Genomic DNA, 24,668 nt, shown 5'->3' with positions numbered 1-24,668 from the left:
CACACGACCCCCTGAGCAAACACTTGCAAACGCCTCCATGAGCAAACGCGCACATACGCAAACGCGCACACGCCCCCCTGAGCAAACGCGCACACACGCAAACGCGCACACGCCCCCCTGAGCAAACGCGCACACACGCAAACGCGCACACGCCCCCCTGAGCAAACGCGCACACGCCCCCCTGAGCAAACGCGCACACACGCAAACGCGCACACGCCCCCCTGAGCAAACGCGCACACACGCAAACGCGCACACACGCAAACGCGCACACGCCCCCCTGAGCAAACGCGCACACGCCCCCCTGAGCAAACGCGCACACACGCAAACGCGCACACGTCCCCCTGAGCAAACGCGCACACACGCAAACGCCCCCCTGAACAAACGCGCGCACACCCACACGTACAAACGTGTCTCCAATAAAAAGCTATTGTGTAGGAAAAGTTAGTATTTCCGAAAGGTTTGACGATCGTTTATTCTACCAAGTGACTTCACATCTTTGGAAATCCATCAGTGTAACAGAACTTCTATGATCTCCGTCTAAACATTAAGAGATCATGGACTTTTCATCAGGTAATAACTTAAGAACTTTATTGTAATAACTTTATAAGTATTAGAATGCTTATCGTTTGATATTAACAAATATGAGATTTTAAATATGAAATATTTAGAAGAGTGACTTATTCTATCTAGTTGTAGATAGACACCTGCTACTGATAGTTGATCTTACCTTGAACGCAGGTGTCCTTCGAAGTCCCTCGGTCTTCCTCTTCAAGTTGTTTGAATCTTTAAATGAAGGAATCAGACTTAGACCTTCTTGTCTTTTCAGGATCCTCACAATGGGAGGCTTTGTTTTTATTAAATGAATGTAATACAGATAAATGTAATCAAAAAATTCAAATAATCAAACAATTCTAGCGTAAATAGAAGTAATTAAAATGCAAAGATAAGAACAAACCAAGAAACACTCTCCAAGTGTAAGCCTGCGTTTGTTCTCCTGATGCATCGTCTAGCAGCAATAACAGAGTATAGCACTCTGAGCTTGCCTCCAAGTGAATGCACACCAATAACTGGTTCTAAAACCCTATTTATACCATTTATCCATAACGTCATTCTGCTCCTGTCAGCATCCTGTCAGGCTTTGCAATAACATCCTGAGAAGTCTCCTCAAGCGTACTGCCGATTGTGTGTTCTGCTGGAACTCTGGCCTGCTCTTAAAATGGAGTCTGAGGTAATGTGTAGTAACATTTTTTCTGTTATTCGTTTGCTTATAACATACACCACATTCTGTGTAGTTGCGTTTTTTACTTTATATAGGGCTCTTTTCTGCTCAATGGGATGGAAGTAGATTCACCAAATTCATCTATAAATATGGTTGTTTTCTGTCTTGTCTTTTTAAAAATGTAGGTGTAGGTGTATGCAGAGTCTCAAGACTCTTTTTCAATGTTGATTCACTTCATGGATCAGAATAAACCATCATGTAGCCACTGAAATAAACTAATACCAAAGCTGTAATAACCCAAGAACCATCATTCTTAAGCATCACATCACCTTTAATTATCCTTAAAAAAGCAATAAACTTGCTCCAGCATGTGCTGAAAGCCAGTGGAGTTAGACAATCTGAGTGACAGGACACTGATCAGCCTGATCCAGGAACAGTGTCTGGAACATGTGGTTATAGAAGTCGGGGTGGTACAGACAGGCCCGTGCACAGTCCGGGTTAAAATTCACCTCCAGGATCTGAGGCTTCATTACACGATGTCCTGAGAAGCAAAGAAGAGCAAAGAACAAAACAAGAGCATGTGATGTGTAGTGGAAATTTTAAATATCATGAGTGTTATATGTGCTTTCATGGTCAATTCTGTGTGTCAGACTACTGAGAGAAAGAACAGAAGGAAATGCCCCTACCATAAACATTCCTACCACGAATGTGTGAATATTGAGGTGACTGAGAGGTCACAAACACAAGCACACACACATACTAGGCTACACAAGCACATAACTTCTTTGCTTTTACCACCAACTCTGAGTCTGACTGTGTTTTTAATATGTAGATCAAAAATGCCACCACAGATGTCAAACAAAAACAACTGAGTACTCAGGAATATATCATTACACAGTATTTAGATGGAGAAGGGAAAGAAGAAAGGATGACAGGTTTTATAAGACAGTATATTTTCATTGACCTTTCTGTTGTGCTGCAGTTACAGTATGTTCAATTTGGACACAAACTCCAGTGAGAATCTCCCCAGTGATCCTGTGAAATGTCTCTACTGATACCGTACTAGAGCCAAATGCTTTGTGCCTTTCATATCGTTAATTGGTTTTGACAGGTCATAAGGTCATAATCAATCATAAACAAAATGTTAATTATCTTAATTATTATAATGATCATAATTATACTGATTGGTATTATATGTTTAGATCAAAGGAAGATAAAATAAGTGGTTTTATTCCTGTCCTGTGAAAGGAATAAGGAAATAGGAGGTATAAGTTGAAAACCTGGAAATAATAGGAAACTAGGAGGAACTATGTAAAATAGGAGGGAGGAGACTAAACCTTAAACTTAGAAATAATAGACAGTTGGATGAGTTTTGTAAATTAAGAAAAGGAGGCACCTAACAGGCACCAGAGCATAAATAGAGAACCTGACACACTTTGCACACTCGACTGCGCCGCGCCTGGATGTTGGATTATTTACTGAATTTGATGCTGTAGACATTTTCTGAGAAGTTATCTTTGATGATTTTTGTTTGTCTGCAATAAAGTTGGGACTTTGCTGACTTCATCCAAGACTGAGAAGTCTATTTTCTGTGATTCATTTTCTGATGTTGACTGAGCAAGTAAAAGCTATTGGTAATTGACAGATATTAGAAACCACCCTGCTGATGTGTCACTTTAGAGAGGGACTCTGAGTTCTGACAATGCGCACGCATGCACACACACATACCCCAAAAGAAAAAAAACACACACACCTCCTTCTGTCCGTTCCCATTTCAGCATCAGGTCGATGGCGTATATCGCTCTGGAGGACGGATACACACCGATCCCGTACGGTGCAGGGCGGGATGACGCTGCATGAAAAAGCTCAGCAAATGCCTTGAAGATATCCCTCTGGTGACGCGTGCACACACACACACAATATCTTATATTGTTTCATCAGTAGCAAAGTGCAGTAAGCTTGGCAATATACAGATATAATAACTAGATTGCAATAAATTCTGTCACAATTATAATTTCAAGCACAATATATCAGGATGTTTTTTTTTTAATCACATTTGTGAGTAAAATAAATAAATAAATAAATAAAAATCCATTCAATGTTAAAGTGTAAAATTGTCAAATGTCAATTTTTATTTATTTATTAATTCTTTTTTAAAACTCCTCTTTCACTGGCAGTTATACAAACACTGTGGGAGAATTGTTAAGCCTGAATGAACATGTAAAAGATAAAAAGACGTCATGAGTAGTTTAAGACTCCACTTCTACTCATTAATTCAATGTACAGTTTTAGTCGAGAAGTGAAATGTGAGGTTTTAGTGCACTTGTTAAGCACAATTGGGCTTCAAGTACCTTGCTATGTAATAATAACATTGTTAAGTGGGTAAGTCAGTAACTGAAGCTCTACTCAATTTGAAACTGAGGCTAAGGGCATGCGATAAAAACCTGGGACTGGGAATTTAGGGAGTCTGCACTTAGCAGAAGTGACTTGATAAATGTGCAGAATAAATCAAGTTAGGTGGTAAAAATCTAAGAGGTAAAACACAAGAATGCACTTAGTGGCCCTAAATTTAAAATAACCAAGAAAGAAAAATGTAAAGATGATAATCTGCATGTACCCATAATGTCGTCTCAAAACATGAGTGAGAATGATTCGCATGTAAAAGCCTTAAGGATAGGGATAAAACAATGTCCATTTTTTTTTCTGATTTGTGCAATTGGGCTGTAGTCTACATGTAAGATCAGATCTCTGAAATCATCCAGTCAGAAGAATTATCTTTATGGCTATTTTTAGTTTTTTAGTATTATGTTCGACTGAGCTAGCCGGGTCAACGTGTCGATTGGAGTCAACTAAATTAATGTTAAGATGATTGTGTTAGAAAGATAGTCCTTATTTCTATTTTTACCCCACAACACACAGTGGGGTCCAACAGTCTGAGATAGATAGATAGATAGATAGATAGATAGATAGATAGATAGATAGATAGATAGATAGATAGATAGATAGATAGATAGATAGATAGATAGATAGGGTTAGGGATAAATAAAATAAAATAAATAAAACAGATCATTATGCTAATTGATAAACACACAAGGAAATGTGCAGCATTCTTGACTGTTCATACTTTGTACAAAATGTCACTGTCATGGGTTCTGGTCTAACATGGATCAAAAAGTGCATTATTTTTGATGCACATCTTGAATGAATAGAAATGATCTAAACTTGTTTTTAGAACCTATTTTTCCTGAGATTTACTTCCTACCTTCACTCAGGAACCAAAACTATCACGATTTAACAATGTAGCATATAATAAAGCTCTCACCTCCACCTCTTTCCACGGATATTCTGTGTACTGGTTTTCAAACATAGGAATGAACTCGTCATAGTGGACCTTTAAAAACCAGACAGACAGGAAGATGTGTTGGAGTTCACGCACACACACACACACACACACACACACACACACACACACACACACACACACACACACACACACACAGCATATTAATATTAGAGTACTACAGTCTAATTGTTTTGCAATTTAAAGGCCAATGAGGAACCTCTGTTTTAAGGATGTAATTGGGATGCACAAGATTCTGAGTGCACAAGCTGCAACAAAGTTCACCATCACAGGGGCAAAATACTGCACAGGAGCTCTCCTTGTTTGGCTGCGGGTATCAAACTATTACTACTGGATTGCACCTGCTTCATTTCAGCTAGCCTGTAAACATCAGTGTGTGTGAGGGCGACTGTGAGCAGGGGCAGATCCTCTCAGCCTAACTAACTATATACTGATTTCTGGAATGAGCCTAGACTAAACAGTGGGCTCGAGATAAGCACTCAAGGCTGTAAATTTGAAAACCCAAGATCCAAAGGGGAGGAGACAGAGCAGACTCCTTATGGAAGAGGACAGAGAGAATAGATCATTTTCAATTTGAGCTCTCACCTGTTTCAGCTGAACACCATCAGCGTAGTTCATTACCGTGTAGTGCTTTTGATAATCATCAAAATGATCCAGAGAGAATGGCCTGGAGGAGGACAGAGATGGAGTGGAGGAATTAGAAACTGGGGGGAGAAGGAGGAACAGATAGATAGATAGATAGATAGAGGGTGGGGGCAACAGAGAGAGAGAGAGAGAGAGAGAGAGATAGCGAGAGAGAGACAGAGAGAGAGAGTGAGAGAGAGAGATCTGGTAAATGTGTAGGATAACAGATTTTCACTTGGTTCTCTTATAGGAACTGATACTAACTTGTGTGTGAGAGAGAGAGAGTGTGTGTGTGTGAGAGAGTGTGTGTGTGAGAGTGTGTGAGAGTGAGAAAGAGAGAGTGTGTGTTCAAGGATAAAAACTGAAGAAATTAATCAGGATCATCTTAGGAGGCAAGACAACAGAGGGAAGTGCAGAAAGATCTTGTGTTAGAGAAGAACTGGATATTTCATTTCTCACCCTGACTGATGAGTTAATCATTTATCTGTTATCTAGTATTATTATTATTATTATTATTATTATTTATTATTAGCTATTTATCATTATCCTTCATCTGGGACGTGGTCACATAGTGGTTAATTTGTTGGACTATAAATCAGAATAAAAGGATAATGTTTTTAGAAAATGAGATAAAATACAAGTCGCTCTGGAAAAGATTGTCTGCCAAATTCCATAAATGTAAATATTTCATTCTACACTTAAAGCTCTTAATCAGGAGTCTACTGTATCTGTGTGAGGAAGCTAGATTTATTGAGGCACACCATCACGACTGATTTAAGACTCCTGAGGTGAAATTGCGGTCATGTCTCATGTATGATGACCAGAATCGATGTGTCCCAAGCTCAAGATGAAGTAATCCTCACAATCACTTTTTACTTTCTTAATGTTGATGGTATCTTTATTTGATCAATAAATCAATGTTTTTTTGTTTACCTCAAGACAAAGCATGAGCCATGTCCCGTGATCTATATAATGTTTTCATCTAACCTTTTTGTTATGTTCTGGATGAAGAGAATAAACACACAAACATTACTGGAGTCAGCTGTGTTGGTGAGATTAACATTTAATTTTTCCCAAGTGATCACACTGAAGACTCCTTCCAAAAATGTATTTAAATTATTTTTAAGGCTTAGATTAGAGCTTCAGCCATAGCCTGAGTCAGCTGTTACTATAGAAAAGTCTCAGAATGACAGCATGTACAGTGGCGTGAAAAAGTGTTGGCCCCCTTCCTGATATTTTATTTTTTTTGTCAGACTTTAATGTTTCAGATCATCAAACTAATTTAAATATTAGTCAAAGGTAACACAAGTAAACACAACATACACTTTCTAAATGAAGGTTTTTATTATTAAAAGAAAAACGAGAAGAGAAAACAAAATCCAAACCTACATGGCCCTGTGTGAAAAAGTGCATGCCCCTAAACCTATTAACTGGTTGGGCAATAACTTAGCAGCAAGAACTGCAATCAAGCGTATGCGATAACTTACAATGAGTCTGTTACAGCGCTTTACTTTACTCAATATTTCACTTTTTGGGTTTGGATTTTGTTTTTCTTTAATAATAAAGACTTTTGTTTAAATCTGCATGTTGTGTTACCTTTGACTAATACTTAAATTTGTTTGATGATCTGAAACATAAAAAAAAAATAAATCAGGAAGGGGAAAACACTTTTTCCCACCACTGTATATAATTTGACCTACAGCCAAAACTAACTGTCATAGCTGCTGCTTCTGAGCATACAGGACTGTGAATATAAAAGCAACAGTATACAAGATATTATTTAGCTACTGGACATCATACACAGAAAAGGTTCTGACCAGTCAGATGAGTGTATGTGTGAGGTGTAGTGTGTGACCTGTTGGCGAAACGAAGCCAGAAGACCTTGTAAGCGTAGAGTCTCAGAGGCTGCACCGAGCGCAGCAGTACCATGTAACGGATGTCGAACTTCACCAGACCCACCTCTTCTCGGTCAAACAACACGGGGTCCTCCAGGTACTTACACACCACCTGACACACACACACACACACACACACACCAACAAACAAAACGCTTCTACAGTACACTGCAGTCATCAATACTGTCCTGTGACAACCTTTTCCAACTCTTCCCATCTCGCAGTCTACAGGTGTATGTTAAATGTTCTTCAAGAATAAAGTTCTAGACATTTAAAATTCTTATGCGACACAAACACACACTCTTCAGTAATAAATGACAGTAAGACTTTATGTTAATTTCTTCCCCCACACACAAACACACACACACAGTCATTTCTATCCAGAGCTTCATACAAAAATGCTTTAAAGTCTTTATCATAGAATACCCTGATTCACTAGGTTACAGACTTTGTATACCATCAACTTAAAACTTTGTTCAAGGTTTTTTTTTTAAATATACACATGAAATAAACAGGAAAAATATGTGTTAGTTTAATTCCTGTTTCCTTTGTTAAATCACTTTAAAGATACCTATTTTGCAAAATCCACTTTTAGAAGAAAAAAAAGAATAAAGTAACCCGAATCCCGCATTCACTTTTCCTGCACATACCAATTTTACAAAACCCACTTTTCCCTTGTTAGCTTGTAAGAGAGATATAGTTGGTACCTTTCATAACTTTAATTTGACAGGTTTAAGTCAAAAATCTATCTAAAAGAGTAATTTTGTTCTATCTAGTTATAGAAGGGTTTATACATAAAGTCTGATTTAAATACATTTAAGTACAGAACAAGACCAGACTATCTGACACTATTGTCTAGGAAAACGTATCAAACAACTGCGATCCTCCAGGGTCATTTCATTCTGACTCTTATAGCAGTGTTTTCACAGTGTTTTTAATCACATATTACTAAGATAAAATGTTATCTGTTTTTACCAGCACGTCAAACCTTTCGGAAATACTAACTGTTCCTAGACAATAGCCTTTTATTAGAGACACGTGCATGTGTGGGTGTGTGCGCGTTTGCCTACAATAAAGTACCTTTGATTGTACCAAATTCTTTGTGTGTGTGTGTGTGTGTAAAAACATACTTTTAGTATGTTTTTATCAGTATCTGATTCTGAGAATTAGATTGATGCTGAATTATTTTTGGATTCCTACTTTCACTGACCATCCCAGGACCTCTGCATGTATTACTTGGATGCTGGATCATTCTGTGAAATAGCTGGCATTTCTTTTTTTTATAAACGCAGCAAACTTTTATACCTTTGGGGTGCTCTCTCTCTGTCGAATGATGTAGTCGAGATTGTTAGTGATGTGTGTATCCAAACCCCTGGCCAGGTTCCAGGGCTTGCAGATCCAGTGATTATCTTCTCCTCTAAGAAACCAACAGAATACAAATACACTTCTCAGTCATTTGAAGCTGGAGTTGAACAGCAGGCCCATGTTTATGGAGTTAACCATAAAGTGGCATTGTATCAGTATTAAACAAATCCAGACAGCTGACCTGTCCTGCCTCTGGAGGTAATGTCTGATAAACTGTGGGAGCTCCGTCTGAAGATTAAAGGTGGTGGGAAGCCACCATGGTGCATGTCCTCCTCGCCTGGCTCTCCGTGCCATTGATGCCAGGCAGTCCTTTGTGGTTACGATTGTCTCACAGGGGAACTGGTTCAGTAAGACGTGCGGTCGCTCCTCGCTCAGCTTCCTATTGGCAGACCAATGTGTCATTTAAAAAAAATACTGTGTGTGTGTAATACAGTATATGCACTTTTTCTTAAATTCTACTGCTATGTACATACGATAGACACACATACTTATAATCACGAATGTGAGAATACATCCAGAGTACGTCTGCTTCATCATCTTGCTCGGTGAAGATGAATCGTGGATGTTTCAGATGGTCCAAAACTTGCTTCATTTCTGTGTACACCCTGTTACACAACACACACAACAGTACAAAGTATAAATAACAATCTAACACACACACACACACACAAACACAACACAACAGTACAAACTAAATATAACAATCTATTTAGACAGAGAAAAGAGCAAAGTAGTCTAGTGCACTCAGTGTTCAGAGCAAGACCGGATTTTAAACTAATAAAAGGTTTAGACACTACTTTACTAAGACATGAAAATAACAACTACATCCCACAAGACATTATTTTGATCAAATACATTACTGCTTGTGGAGATTTCAGCATATATTAACTACAAAACTCATGTTTATGTTTGTTTACCTCGATTGTAATTAACATCCTAGATTAATATTAAAAAATCCATTGCAATAAGCATGCAGCAGTGACGGAAGTCGAGGATGGTAATATTTCTCACTTTAATACTTTTCCATCAGGCACGCTGGAGGCTTGGACTTTGATTGGGAGCTTCTCTTTATTCTCCTGTAATATGGTCTAAGGTAAAGATGTGAAAGAACACATTAAGACAATGCCATTAAAAATGACACACAGTTAAATATGATCTATAACAATAAGTAATCTTATTAATAATGATATGTTTATTGACACCAGAGCTGAATTCTTGAATCTGATTGGTTACGAGGTGTTGATTTGTACCAGTCTAAAGTAAAGAGGCCATTTATTATGGTCATGTAGGATTAGTGTTCATTTTCATTTCACTTCTCTTTACTGCAGCTGTGTAAATATTTCCTCTTCTAAAGAAGCTCTTAAGGTCTTGATGCCAAAAAGACTTTATTAAAAAATAACAGTCCGGCTGGCAGAAACATTTCTTAAGTCTAAACCTTATTTCACACATTATTTATGAATTTATTTTAAAGATGACAAAGCACGCGCGCTCGCTCACACACGCTCTGATTAGACAATAAGACAAACCTCATAGTAAATGTCAGCAGGCTCATCAGTCTCGTCGCTCACTCCTTCCAGGTCAGTGGGTATCCATGGGAACAGTCGACACTTCCTCACCAGTGAATCAGGCTCCCCGTAACAGTAATCCCTCGTCACCTCATCTGATGGAGATCAGGAACATGTCAGGAACCTTCGTCAAGAAATTAAATCCTCTTACTCTTACTCAAGATCTGGAAGAGCTACTTCTAATTCTTCAACTTCATTATAGGAAGGATCCAGTACACACACACACACGTGCACACAAATATACCAATCTGTACAAACACTTTCAATCGGTTTAATCTTATGACCTGTTAGCAAAACCTATAAATGAATACGACATCTGACCCTGTTCACAACTATACTTACTGCTAACTGTTTACAATCTGATTGCCCAGGACATGTGCAAATGTGTTGAGTCTGCACAATATTTTCATTTCACCCAAAATTATTTATTCAATCAATTAAATAAAACCGCCTCCATATTCTGTGTGCTTGGGTGAGTTATATGTATATGATTACCATATATATGTGCAATAAATAAAGAAATAAAGTATATATTTTTTAGCTCTGCATGCCTCTAAGCTAACATTTGTTTCTTTTTGTTTAGTTTAATTACACGGTTTGTGAAACAACGGCAAACAGAAAACAAACCAAAAGTGTTTTCGCTCTGATCCAGGATTCACGAAATTTCAGGAAGGTGCAGATTCCCAGCACAATTTCCAATCCCTGTTCCAGAATCCGGTGTTTGCAATTTTGCCAATTCAAGCAGATATCCACAAAAAAAATAAACCCACAAAAATAACTAAACTGCATCAAAAGTCAAACAAAAGAAATTGCAGTAAATTTGAGCATTTTGGGCAAACAATAAAAACAAATTCTGTGAAATTATTGAGGTGCTGATCATCAACACATGCTGTTGAAATGTTCTGGACGTATAAAGTTAACATAAATGACACTTTTAACCTAAATATTTCTAATAATCATGTAAATCACTTTCAGCGCTGGCTTTATGTTTGTGTTATGTCTGTGATGTCTGTACTATCTTGCAAAAGGTTTGTTGACATTTTCTCACTGTTGTTGTGCAAGCTCTAATCATAGCTTTAATCTTCTCACACGTCTTCATGGTTGGTTTCAGTGTGAAACAGTTTCCTGATGAAAACACTCCAAGCCTGGGCAGGCATGTTCTACGTATGTATTTATTAAGGTTTATTACCTATAATTTATAAGCCAAGAAATTTTTCAGTCCTCAGAGCCTGAGACCCATTCTAGTTTTACCCCCTTTTTCAAATAATTGCTATAATTATTATTTAATCAGATTGTAATGATAATGACCATTGCCGATTAACCAGAAAGCTGAGACTGTCAAAGAAAGTGTGTGTGTGTGTGTGAGAGAGAGATAGACCTCCATTCTCCAGATCCTGCAGAATCCAGAGCACAGAATATGCGATCTGTTGTGGAGCGTAGAACAGAGGAGCCATACAGCAGGACGGCTGAGACGAATGTTGCACACGAGAGCCAAACTCATCCATTATGTACCAGACAGGCACCTTCTCCTCTGCAGACTGCAACACACACACACAATCTTCAATAACTTCGTTTCACAGAGACCTGGGAACAGATTTAATAAAATCATACAATCATACACGTGGTTAAAGTTCCAGTAAGGAGACTTGTAAATAGGGTTTCCACCCGTCCCGTGAAATACGGAATCGTCCCGTATTTACAGGCAAAATGACGCGTCCAATCAAATCAATACGGGACGCGATTTGTCCCGTATTTTACATAGGTCCACATTATACAGCATCCCATGCAAATCACCCCACCCGCATTGTGTGGAGACGCGTCCTATTCTGCCCCTGATTGGGTAATACTCGTTGCCATCGTTGGTTTGATTGGTTTGTTTTAGGGTTACGGGCCAATCAGAGTCAGAGGAGGGCGGGACGCCGCCTCGCCGGTTCTTTTGACAGAGTCAGAGTGACAGAAAATCTGTATGAAACGGAGTGACAAGAAGTACACTTATAAAAGAAAGTAGGCCTGACATGCTCCAATACTGCACACTACTACTTCTGGTCCGCTGATATTCACTGATACACTGATATACATCCACTGATATTATGTTCATGATGTTCATGGAAGATCTTTTGCAAGTTATAATTACTAAGTTATGGATCTGTTAATTTAATAACAAGTTAATAAAATATGGTTCACATCTCAAGTTCCTCCAAAAGCTTATTTTTTGTGTTCTCTTAATCTTAATATTTTTATGAATACATGTTTTAAGTTATGATATACCACCACTGGCATGCCATCGGGACTGTGGTCATCGTGGCCCCGAGGGGTGTGGCCCCCGCTGTGGCAGGCGTCCCTTATTTTTCTGTATTGAAGGTGGCAACCCTACTTGTAAATGAACATCGACGGCCTTGTAACAAATAAACGAAAAACACTGAAGGTGTTCTAAAAGGTGCTATGTTTTCTAATTCCATTCCTCAATCCCTCAAATTGGGAGCATGTCATACCCCTTGAGACAGCTGATAGGTTTGATTAAACTTCCACATGTTGTCCAGAACCAGGTCCACGATGTCTGGATCAGGAGCCTCGCCGTGGAAAGGAAGTCCCATCAGCCCGGCCATTCGAATCAACAGTCCAGGAATCTCTATCAGCTGTTGCCTGGCACTTTCCACACGATACGTCCATGCGTGATCCACCAGGTATACGCTGTAAAGGAAAGACACAACCATCACTGCACCATACGGACATCACACTCCACCAGTTTATTAATCTGATGCTTGCTGGGTTTGTGTTTGCCAAGTACAGCTTTGAGTCTTTAGCGCCCTCACCTGGTCGGATCAGAAGCTTGCAGGCCACTTTCTCGAGTTACAATCACTTTATACGACTCTTCATGACCAGGGTTGGACGTTTTTCGCGCATCTTCCTCATCCTCATCATCCTCAGCCACGCGCATGATGCCAAACACCTCTCCGGCATCAAACACCTACAACACAAACACACAACAAGTGCTTTATTACACTAAACATGAACACAGACCTAACTACTGAAACATTTCCTGTACATTATATCATTATATTGTTTTTCTCCACAGCACACTGTGTCTCGCGCACTGTCTCGCGCACGCCGGTATTTAGCATTAGCTCTGTGTTTGTTTTTACCTCATGTTTTAGTTTATAATACAAACTTTTCCAGTACAACGGTGGAATCCGAGCCGCCTTCAGAGCAGCAATGTGCAGACCCAGAAACTGTTTATACTCATCTTCTTCTTCATTAATAAACTGGGTTTCCATTTTTTTCTGACAGCTTTCAGAATCCTGTCCAAAATACACGCGCACAGCGCTGTGCCGCAATGCATTATGGGAGGGTCGGTTAAAGGAACGGGACCGGAGATAGCGTTGGAAATTTTGATTCTTTTAAGAGATTCGTTAATTTTCATTTGGTTCACCAAAATGATTCGTTAATTTTCATTTGGTTCACCAAAATGATTCGTTAATTTTCATTTGGTTCACCAAAATGATTCGTTCATCTTCAGTTGGTTCACCAAAATGATTCGTTCATCTTCAGTTGGTTCACCAAAATGATTCGTTCATTTTCAGTTGGTTCACATATATGATTCGTTCATTTTCATTTGGTTCACCAAAATGATTCGTTCATTTTCATTTGGCTCACAAAAATGATTCGTTCATTTTCAGTTGGTTCACAAAAATGATTCGTTCATTTTCAGTTGGTTGACCAAAATGATTCGTTCATTTTCAGTCGGTTCACCAAAATGATTCGTTCAGTGTCAATTCCTTTATTAAAACCTGTGCCTAATTTACTCATTAAATAAACAAAATAAGTGTAAATAAGTGGTTTAGATGACCAAATCACAAGGAGTTCTTGCATAATTAACATTTTATATTGTGATATTAATGTCATCACAACGAGTCATTTTGCTCCTGAGAATATTGAGAATCTTTCTGAAATTGTCAACCATGAGAGGCTCCATGACTTTGCTGAAGAAATATGCTGAAGCTTGCCTCTCTGACGAGTATCGCAAAGCTTTATACACTCACTGAATCCCACCGCCCAAATTCTGTTTTTATTTTTCTACTAACTGAAGTGATTAATCTACTGAGACTCCTAAATAACACGAACTAAATTTCATCCTGGAAAAAGACATGATGTAAATATATAATTTCGCTCAATCAGAGACATAATAAAAATGTGCAAAAAGAATATGCATATTTATATGATTTAGTAAGTTTTCCTTATTTACATGAAGTACCAATCATTCTGGGATTGAATTTCTGCTTTTTTATTTTCTCACATTTTCATAATCAGGTTTCACAGAAATCAATTATTTATTTGGACAACACTTTATACCAAACATTTTATTTCTCTTAAGATAAAACCAGCTGCTTGTTTTCTCTTTTGAGGTGCATTGAGAAATGACACAGCCATTATTATTTAAAGAGTAATAAAAAAAAGTCTTTCTGTCTAAAATTATACCATTCTGATAATCATTCTTGATTATTTTATAGGTCATTTTTATGTTCTTTATTTTAAAGTGCACTTTTCAGCTCAGACCAGAGTTTCCAGTTAGAGATGGTGAACAGTGGAATAAAAAACTCCTAAACTTCTTTTTAGATTTTGTCCATGTCTTGCTGTATTCAGCTCTCGGAATTGTCCTGTGAGCCAACAAACATGCTGATCTGTTCAGGAGATGTGTACGGACTCTCAGGGCCCTCAGGGATTTCTGAGTAATTCCAGTGATAGTCACGCAGATCAGCAGCAGAATAAGCAGCGTGTCTGTTTTGCTCCTTGTCACGTGGATGGAGGTCCAGTGAGGGTGGTCCGCTTACACACCGCCGCAATGGAAAACCACTATAAATGACACAACACAAATATTTTTAGAAAAAAAAACAAGGTGAAGACCCTGGAATTTTTAATGCTGCATATGCACCAATGTCTCTGCAACAAACTTCTGTTTAATGTGATTGCTGAAAAGTCGGTGTGTTTGTTAGGAGCTTTCAGCAATACCTGAGCATTAGTAACTTAGATTTGTTGTAATTTATTACTCTCAAATTAAGCAGCACTGTAACTGAAATACAGCTGACTCTGTGACTAGCAAATAACTTTTAAGTTCTCTGAGAAATAAGGAAAAACATAAATATCAAAAACTGAAAATTTCTAAACACATTAGAGATATTTCAATACAAATATTTTTCAAGTGTTTCATGGTGTGGGGACACAGTGGCTTAGTGGTTAGCACGTTCGCCTCACACCTCCAGGGTTGGGGGTTCGATTCCCGCCTCCGCCTTGTGTGTGTGGAGTTTGCATGTTCTCCTCGTGCCTCGGGGGTTTCCACCGGGTACTCCGGTTTCCTCCCCCGGTCCAAAGACATGCATGGTAGGTTGATTGGCATCTCTGGAAAATTGTCCGTAGTGTGTGATTGAGAATGAGAGTGTTGTGTGTGCCTTGCGATGGGTTGGCACTCCATCCAGGGTGTATCCTGCCTTGATGCCTGATGACGCCTGAGATAGGCACAGGCTCCCCGTGACCCGAGGTAGTTCGGATAAGCGGTAGAAAATGAATGAATGAATGTTTCATGCTGGAGTTTTCCCTTAAGATCATTTTAAGCAGATTTATTTAACCGTAATACGCTACATGTCCACTAGAGGTCTCCAGAGAACAGAAGTATATCTCTATGTACGACGTGTAAGTGGTTTTGAAAACGCTAGAGCACGTGTAAAGACTTAAAAATATGGCTGAAATATGTCAGACAAAGAAATTTTGTTAAGGTCAATCTGTCATGGTTTAAATAAGACTTCCTTCTGGATCCAATCCCTTGGTGACATCACTACAGGAAAACAACATAAGCATCACCTACATCAAATATCACTATTAACTATTAATGGTGAGCATACATTCAAATATTAGAAAATAAACAAATGAAGATTAAGTTAAGAGTTTGTCTATTTTACCTACCTATTTGAGGATTCTCCTTTCCAGGCTTGTCTATAAACGCTTCCTGCCATCTCAAAAAGCCAGCATGCATCAGCAGGCACCTCTGGAATCCATTCCACAAACCTTAAAAAAAAAAAACCCACTAAAACAATAAATAAATGAGGTAAACAGACCTGGAGTCATAATAAATTCTGAAAACAATCTGTTACTCTGCTTATGGTGGTTGCCGTTGCAATAGCAACGATTATCAGTATCAGTGAGTGTGGATGTTACAGTGGAGTGCTGTGAATACACAGTAGAGTGCACATACCCAGTGGAGTGCTGGGCATGGTGAGCGAGTAGAAAGGAAGTGCGGTACAGTACTATTTCAGAGTGCTGTGTAAAGATTGGGTGACATTAGTCTAAAGTAAACATTATGGGCACAGACCTCTGGACTGCTGAGTACGCTGACTCTACCGGCAGCGTGTAGGGCATCAGCATGTAGGAAGCCATGCGGACCGGCAACAGACTGGAGATCCGAGCCATTAGGCCATGCTTCTCTTTACACGCTTCGCAGAACACTTCAACACACATTGAAACATTCAATTAACATAAAGATTCTTGCCTACATTATGACATAATACATTATACAAGAAGAAATTTAGAAGTTAGAAGATAACTTTAGCTGTAGCACTTATCACCTTTCTTAATGGGCATGGGCAGATAATTGACAAGCTGCTTATCCAGCCACCAGTGGTGCTCCCCCAGGAGACGGAGTCTTCTCAGCATCCTGTCCCGTGTCGACTCAGTGACACAGCAGCAGGTTGGCGTGTCCCGTATCAGGGCCATATCCACTTTTGGACTTTGAGCTTGCAGCAATTCTGAGGTTGATATCATATCATCAGTGTTTTAATCAGAAAGTATTTTAATTGTTCATAATCTACTGTCATTCCTCATTATTTTTTTAATAACCGCAGCTTTGACATCACGCTGAACTACATGAATAGCTAAACTACATGACAATCACGCTAAACCACATGAGTAGGTTTTATGAATGTGCTATTAAAATGGGAAAGTTTTCTGTATTGGGGGGCACGGTAGCTTAGTGGTTAGCACGTTCGCCTCACACCTCCAGGGTTGGGGGTTCGATTCCCGCCTCCGCCTTGTGTGTGTGGAGTTTGCATGTTCTCCCCGTGCCTCAGGGGTTTCCTCCGGGTACTCCGGTTTCCTGTATTTCTATTTGAAAACTCACTGTTGTCCTCAAGGAATCGTAGTGCATCTTTATACCCCTGCTGACACAGCTCTGCCATTACCTGTAATAAGAGACACAACACAAGTTACTCAGAGTAAACACAATCCTGGGTTATGTTGTTGGACATTTCACACTACTCATACTTTACCCAGGATTAACAATAAATCCTGGATCTTCATACTCTGAGGTTTCACACTAATTTAAGCTCAATTTTAAGCTTCATTCTTTCAGATCAGGTAAATCCTTCAATTTTGCTGCACAAAGCCTCCAAATTCTGACTGGGTTTCTGTTGCTAAGCATCTAGCTATAACATTCTTACACCACATTTAACACCACATTTCACACTGTACACTGTCACCACAATGTGGAGTTAACACTGCAAAAGAGCTGCTATCCTGCTTCAGATCAATGTTTAATGGTTGTAAGAATTCACAATTTGTATGAACCCAGATTCCACTTCAAAATATATGTAAGAAAGAACTCATTCTCATGTTCGTTCTCAAAAAGGCTTAAATATCATAAGGCAATATGTTTAGAACTCTAAATGAATAACAAAGGGTATATGTGACCGTAATTACCATTTAAACAATACTATCACCCCATCTTTTGGGTAATAACACCTGTAACAATGCCAAGCCATGGTGTACTTGACCTGTGTATGTGACCATGATTACCAGTTAAAGACATCCGGCTAGACCACAGCTATTTGGGAGATACTCAGTTCTTACACTCCCATGAACCCGAAAAACGTCATGTATTTTGTCACTGCTACTGTGGAGGAGGAGCAAGAGAGGGAGAAGGAGAAACAGAATGAGGAGCAAGAGGAGGAGCAGGAGGAGGAAGGGGAGCAAGAGCAGACAGAGGAGGAGAAGGAGAAGTGAGAGGAGGAAGAAAATGAGCAGGAAAAAAAGCAGGAGGAGGAGGAGAAGAAGGAGGAGGAGGAGTAAGTGAAGCAAGAGGAGGAGAAGGAGGAACAAGTGGAGCAGAAAGAGGATCAGAAGGCGCAAAAGAGGGACGAGCAGGATGAGGATGGGGAGGAGCAAGAGGAGAAGGAGAAGGTAGAACAGGATGAGGAGCAGAAGGAGGACAAAATGGAGCAAGAGGAGGAGAAGCCAGAGTAAAAGGAGGAGGAGCAAAAGGAGATGGGGGACAAGAAAGAGGAGGAAGAGGAGAAGTATCGCTCCTGCGACATTCTTACCTTAGTCTCTGGAGGGAAAAACACTTTGCTGAGCCTGCATGCATTTCCCCAAGTGACCTGAATGCTGGTGTTGGTGAATCGCAGCTCATGGAAGCTACTGGAATTGTCATTGGGGCAGATGTCACTTTCTCCAGAGAACGGTGAGATGGAGATGGTGTTTTTCAGCTCTGACTGGGGCAGATTATTGCTCATCCCACCATCAACGTACCTCTGTGTAGATAGAGATATAAAAGAAAAAGAGCTGAACATAAACACGTTTCCCCAAAGCAATTATCAGCTGATAGACAGTATAAATACAAAGTATGGTCATAATTAGATTGAGAATTTTTTGGTATTTTTTTATTACATGTGAAATTAACAGGAGTTATTTGTAAACAGTGTGTTAATGTCTTTTATTTGAAATGTTTAAATGTTCTCTCTATTTGCTTTTAACCAATCTCCTTAATAGTAAGATTGTGACTTGTAATTAAGAGAAACACTTAAGATAAACAAATTTTAGTCCAGGAACATTTTTTTAATTCCATATAAAAACAAGGATTTCATCTGAGTCAGTATTATCAGTAGCTGTGCTTGCTGTTCCTCACGTGAATACAGTCATCCAGGCCTCTGTCTTACATAACAGCAATAGTAGTCCCTCAAAAGCTCCACCAATAAAACAAATGTTTATTATGTTTCTGACCTGGTGACAGAATCAATCTCACGTTGGTGTAACTGGTCATAAGGTCATGCTGGGATCCGTCCTGGCACGCAACATAGCACTGATATCACCCAACAATATCTAAACATAATGAACATAATGTTCACATGAAATTTGCTTTTGTTTTGTTGTGTTCATGCTGCTAAGTTATTGGCCAACCAGTTATTAGGTTTAGGGACAAGCACTTTTTGACACAGGGCCATGTAAGTTTGGATTTTGTTTTCTCTTAATAATAAAAACCTTCATTTAAAAACTGCATGTTGTGTTTACTTGTGATAACTTGTGACAAACATGCAAAAAAATCAGAAAGGGGCCAATGTGACCCCTGAAGGTCTACAGAGGAGTTATTTACATATGTCAAGCTGCCCCTAACCTTAGGCCTAAAAATAGCTTGGCTGCGTTTCAGCGATTTCTTGTACACAATGTACAGGGAGGATACGCTCTCACAGAGGAGGAGCAGGGTGCATCATGCACCTGACTAGCTCATTTTTAAAGAACTTATGTAGCCCCGTAGCTACAACATCCAACTCAGCCTAAAAAACTCATCCAATCTTCCAGTGTAATATGGTCTGATATCTGAGTCTCAGTGACTCACCTCTCCAACATGGCAAGCTTCATAGCAAGAACATAATAACATAATCACTGATTAAGCAATTGTATACACCATGAAACAAATTACTCAACACTTACGACTCCACGGAAGGCAGGAGGGAACAGACCACAAAATACTGGGATGAAACAGCTACAGATGAGTGCCTGGAAAAAATGAAAAAGGGATAATTTATTTCAAATATATTTCAACTTAATCTCAAAGACATCATGTCATATAAACATCATGTCATATAAACACTCGCCAACGACAAGATATTCAGTGTGTGCAGTCAACAATAAGAACTATTTCAGTCCAAATCCTGTTTTCTATGTACATCAACTTGCACTATTTACCATTTTATTTCCTTTACCATACCTTATCAAATAAAAACAATCTATAATATTGATGAATTTATCATTTTTTTTTTATCTTGGGCTAATAATAGAACTAATATAATTATATTCATTATATATAATTATATATATAATTGTCTGTTCAACTAACAGAATTATGCTAATTATTTCTAAACAAACAAAAAAAAAACATCTTCCAATACATGAATATTTTTTAAGTTTAAGTTTTAAATGAGTACAAATATCTACTACTAGCCTTAATACTTAATATTATTTGTTTAGCCTGACAATGAGGACATACCGTAAATCCATATGACATTATTTACTAATAATAAATACAGTAAATTAATTAATTCTTGAAATAAGAATGAACATTTTTTTTCACAATTGAACAAGGTGAAAAATTCCAAGTTTTAAGTAAATAAAAACATCTAGAAATAGGTTTACTACTCCTATATGTGATTTATTATAATATTATAATAAAAAATATTGTCTTTATACACCTGTATAATAAAGATATTGTCACTTGCAATGAACATTCCCAATGTATTCTTGATCTAAATTAAATGTATTTGTTCTCATTATTTTATCCTAAGGGCATAAAAACTTTTGCACTCGACTGTAAGTTCTATGATCTCTGTCTCTGTCTCCAGGCTCCCTCACCTGAATAAGATCATCTTTGGAGCTGAAGTCTGAGACCAGCACGTTCTCACCGTCACTGACGCGTGTGAGAGACACACACAGTCTGCCGCTGACCAGCGTGTGTACGTGTTCAGGCAGGTCTCTCTGCAGGCCAGTGCGTATCACTTTCACCAGGTTGAATGTGGGATGCAGAGGGCCAAGGTTGCCCTTTCGGGCCTCCTTAGCAACCTCAATCACATTTCCGCAACATTTCTCTGCAACATGAAAACATAAAATGATAAACTGCCCACAAGGATAAACTACCCACAAAGATAAATTACACATATGAATAAACTTCTCACATGGATAAACTACCAAAAAGGACAAACTACCCACAAGGATAAAATACACACACAGATCAACTTCACACAAGAATACATAACACACAAGGAACAACTACCCACGTTGACAAACAATGAAAAATTACACACATGGATAAACTAGGCACAGATAAACTACCCATAAGGATATACTATACACATGGATAAAATATATGCACGGTTAACCTACCCACAATGAAAAACTACACACATGGATGAACTATGCAAGTGGTTAACTACCCACAATGATAGAGTACACACAAATAAAATATACGTACACATAAACTACACACAGAGATAAATTACCCAAAATGGCAAACTACACACAATGATAAACTACATACACACAGTTAAATTACCCAATTGGATAAACTACAAATGGACAAAAGACACAAATGGACGAACTACCACAAGGAAACATACAATCTCAATAAACCTACATTAACCATTCAACAGATGTCGAACTTTTTCAAACTTTTTAGCATTTTATTCAGTTTTAAACCTTAATGCTTATAATTCAGTAACATGAAATTTGTATTTGCAAATCACTATGATATTTTTGTGTAGGTGTGTAGTTACAAGAGTAAAGAATGTAAATCCAGACCAAATTATATAGTGCTCAGAATACTTAGTTAACCAGCTGTATATAATCCACCGGTCAGTTTGGACGACATGTTATATCACAGCTCATTAAGGGCAGAGGACAGTATTATTGCAGCCGTCATTCTGAAGTGCAATAATTCACTAAACACGCTTTACTTTCTCTTTCACATCCAAATCTTCCTCCTGCTTCGGTGTATAACTTCATGTGTAGCTTCAAACCTATTGCTGTAATCATAAGGACTGTCTTGTGCTCATCCCAGGACTGTATTAGTTTTGTTTCAATTTCCTCTCCAGTCCCTGAATACTGTAACCATTTATAATATCTCACTATCCCTGTAGTCTCAAGCTTTCTTTCTTACTGTAGCTTGTTTTAAAACTTTTTTTTATTGACATGGTTCACCTACATCTGGATTTCTGTAAAACTGTATTTTGTTAAATAACGTCTACATTTATACAATTGCTTGTCATTTGTTAATGTATAAGTTGTACCTAGTGTGTGTGTGTGTGTGTTTGTGTGTATGTGTGACATACCTAAGCATAATCCGCTCGTGAGCACAGCTGCATTGAGAGCTCCAGCTGACGCTCCATAGATCTTGTTGGCTCGGTGGACGAGGTAAGGCGCGCGCTCCAGGAGGCAGCTGGACACACCGAGGTGGTAGATCCCTAAAAACCCGCAACCGGCGAATGACAGGTTCCACCCCGCACTGAGGTCCAACATAACTGCAGATTAAGAACCTAATTCTGCTTCTTAATAACGCCGGTGGTTTGCACCGGTCATGCCTTCAGTCAGTCACCGCGGGTCATGCCGGGCGTCACTGCGTTTTTCATTCAGTCCATATCGCGTTATGAGCCTGTCACCCAATAGAAAGCCGTCAATGATCCTCCTCCTTTCACCTCCCCATTCCCCCCCCCCCCCCAACCAGGCCAGCTCTTAATGAAAAAATAAATCCCACGAGTAAATGAGGCTTATTCTGAACTGTTCATTTCTGATTATTTTTTTGTTTGTTTGTGAGGTTTATATTCCTTTCTATACCTGATTCTAAGTCAGTGCATAGAAATTGAAAGAAAAAAATTCTCTCTTATGCAGTAAATTTCTCTTTCCTGAATATATATTATATATATACTGTATATTATATATATATATATATATATATATATATATATATATATATATATATATATATATATATATATATTTTCTTACTCTATGATATCAGGAAAGGCTGCAAATCAATACTGTTGATAGCTGGATCATGTGTGTTAGAGCAAGGAAACCATCAAAATGTTCATGGTTTACTCGTCTGATTTTTTTTGCTCTCCACTTATGTTGATGTGAGGTGAGTGCTGCCATTAGAAACCCATTTACTGGAATATGTTTCACCCTGAATCTGAATATCTAGAACCCTGTTATTATTAGGTATATTTTTACATTTAGAATTTCTGTATAGCTTACAGTGCTGTTCAAATACTCCTTGAGCTCGGTGTAGTGGGATCTACCTAAAAGGATCGATGCAGCAGGGTATTTAGTCTTTGCCAGCTCTCTCACTTCATTCTCTATTCTGTTCAAACAGATCAGCGTCCAAAGCTTTCACAACCCACCCACAACACCATTGCACTCATCATCTCATAAACCACTAACTACTCGAGCAGAATTTCTGCTGTAACTCAGAGTTGTCTAGCAATATTGCAGGCCAATATTTGCACCATTGTCTTTATTATATTTCTGTTGGATTGTTATTTAGAAGTTTTCTGAGATTTGGCATTAATATGATGTCTAACACTGGAGGAAGTATAAAGTATATTTGTACCTTAATCTTCTTTTGACTGCACTAGCAATAACAATGTCACATCAGTACATGACACAAACAGTTTCAGACTTCAGGCAGAACCACCTGATCATATATCATAAGTATTACATCTTAAATAATATGTATGGAAATCTTAATATATATCTACGGAAGCGTATTGCATTCACTTGAGTAAAAAAAATCTACTGTTTTTCTGAGTTAACGACTTAATTTTTCAGGAAAAATTTTTTTTTTGCTCTGTTTTTCTGAATTAACGACTTACTTATCTCAAAATTATGAGAGAATTTTTCAGGAAAAAAAAAAGTTTTGCTCTGTTTTTCTGAATTAACAACTTAGTACAAGTAATACTAAGTAAATATTAATACACTTATTGCTTATTTACTTATTAATAATAAGTAAATAAGCAATACTAAGTAAACATTCCATGCAATCCACATTTTTCCTGAAAAATTCTCATAATTTTGAGAAGTCGTTAATTCAGAAAAACAGAGCAAAAAGTTTTTTTCCTGAAAAATTATCTCATAATTTTGAGATAAGTAAGTCGTTAATTCAGAAAAACAGAGCAAAAAAAAAATTTTCCTGAAAAATTAAGTCGTTAATTCAGAAAAACAGAGTAGATTTTTTTTTTTACTCAAGTGAATGCAATACGCTTCTGTATATATCAGTCTTAATAAGACTTATATAAATATTAATATGCAAAAGGTTTTGTTGAATAACCTGTAGGACACTGATTAGAACAAGTGTGTGTGTGTGTGTGTGTGTGTGTGTGTGTGCATGTGGGTGTGTGTGTGTGTGTGTGTATGTGTGTTTGTAAGTGTGTGTGTAGATTATAAAGGGTAAATATACATATAAACTGATTACAGTGTTAAAACATTGTACAAGATATTGTGCAACATTGAACCAATGTAACAATGTGATTTATATTGTATAGGTAATATATAAATTATTACTGAATAACAGTGGCTTTCTTGGTCTTATTAACATCTAGAAAAATATTGTGGAACTTTAATGTGCAGAATTAATTGTGGTAGTGTGCTTGGAAGACGGAAAGAAAATACATCCACTTCAGATATGAAAACAGAGGACAGGTTATAGCAGGACAATTCTGTTAATATTCGACCATCACTTCCGGGTAGAAGCCACGCCCATCAGTATGGTGCTGATGCTGAACACAGAGGGAGAGAGAGAGAGAGAGAGAGAGAGAGGTGGCATTACATCACTT

The 24,668-nt window shown here is 38.2% G+C and overlaps 2 protein-coding genes across 2 annotated transcripts; both read right to left on the bottom strand.

Moving 5' to 3' along the window:
• Positions 1-1,529: 1,529 nt before the first annotated feature.
• ttll12 (tubulin tyrosine ligase-like family, member 12) lies at positions 1,530-13,440 on the bottom strand. Its single transcript, XM_060890127.1, has 14 exons — positions 13,173-13,440; positions 12,843-12,997; positions 12,522-12,720; positions 11,408-11,567; positions 9,991-10,124; positions 9,476-9,552; positions 8,953-9,069; positions 8,646-8,843; positions 8,405-8,516; positions 7,060-7,211; positions 5,166-5,247; positions 4,542-4,610; positions 2,973-3,111; positions 1,530-1,760 (listed from the first exon to the last, which is right to left on the bottom strand). Exons 1-14 carry the CDS (start codon positions 13,302-13,304, stop codon positions 1,609-1,611), a joined length of 1,878 nt encoding a protein of 625 aa, XP_060746110.1. The 5' UTR covers positions 13,305-13,440; the 3' UTR covers positions 1,530-1,608.
• Positions 13,441-14,219: 779 nt separating this feature from the next.
• On the bottom strand, positions 14,220-22,460 carry pnpla3 (patatin-like phospholipase domain containing 3). Its single transcript, XM_060890129.1, has 9 exons — positions 22,170-22,460; positions 20,698-20,930; positions 19,780-19,845; positions 18,393-18,602; positions 17,195-17,255; positions 16,644-16,823; positions 16,391-16,523; positions 15,985-16,086; positions 14,220-14,880 (listed from the first exon to the last, which is right to left on the bottom strand). The coding sequence occupies exons 1-9, from the start codon at positions 22,354-22,356 to the stop codon at positions 14,667-14,669; spliced, it is 1,386 nt and encodes a 461-aa protein (XP_060746112.1). The 5' UTR covers positions 22,357-22,460; the 3' UTR covers positions 14,220-14,666.
• Positions 22,461-24,668: the final 2,208 nt, after the last annotated feature.

This window comes from Tachysurus vachellii, chromosome 16 (assembly GCF_030014155.1).
Source record: "Tachysurus vachellii isolate PV-2020 chromosome 16, HZAU_Pvac_v1, whole genome shotgun sequence".
In the NCBI taxonomy this organism is placed as follows: domain Eukaryota; kingdom Metazoa; phylum Chordata; class Actinopteri; order Siluriformes; family Bagridae; genus Tachysurus; species Tachysurus vachellii.
This window is presented reverse-complemented; position numbering and strand designations above follow the sequence as displayed.

Excerpts from the sequence above, each read along its gene's own strand:
- pnpla3 (XM_060890129.1), bottom strand. The coding sequence starts at position 22,356 with ATGTTGGACCTCAGTGCGGGGTGGAACCTGTCATTCGCCGGTTGCGGG. Across the intron at positions 19,846-20,697 it reads CCAAAGATGATCTTATTCAG|GCACTCATCTGTAGCTGTTT; the intron begins GTGAGGGAGCCT and ends CATTTTTTCCAG. Across the intron at positions 16,824-17,194 it reads ACGATTCCTTGAGGACAACA|AATTGCTGCAAGCTCAAAGT; the intron begins GTGAGTTTTCAA and ends TATCAACCTCAG.
- ttll12 (XM_060890127.1), bottom strand. The coding sequence starts at position 13,304 with ATGGAAACCCAGTTTATTAATGAAGAAGAAGATGAGTATAAACAGTTT. Across the intron at positions 12,998-13,172 it reads ATTATAAACTAAAACATGAG|GTGTTTGATGCCGGAGAGGT; the intron begins GTAAAAACAAAC and ends TTTGTGTTGTAG. Across the intron at positions 4,611-5,165 it reads ATGGTGTTCAGCTGAAACAG|GTCCACTATGACGAGTTCAT; the intron begins GTGAGAGCTCAA and ends TGGTTTTTAAAG.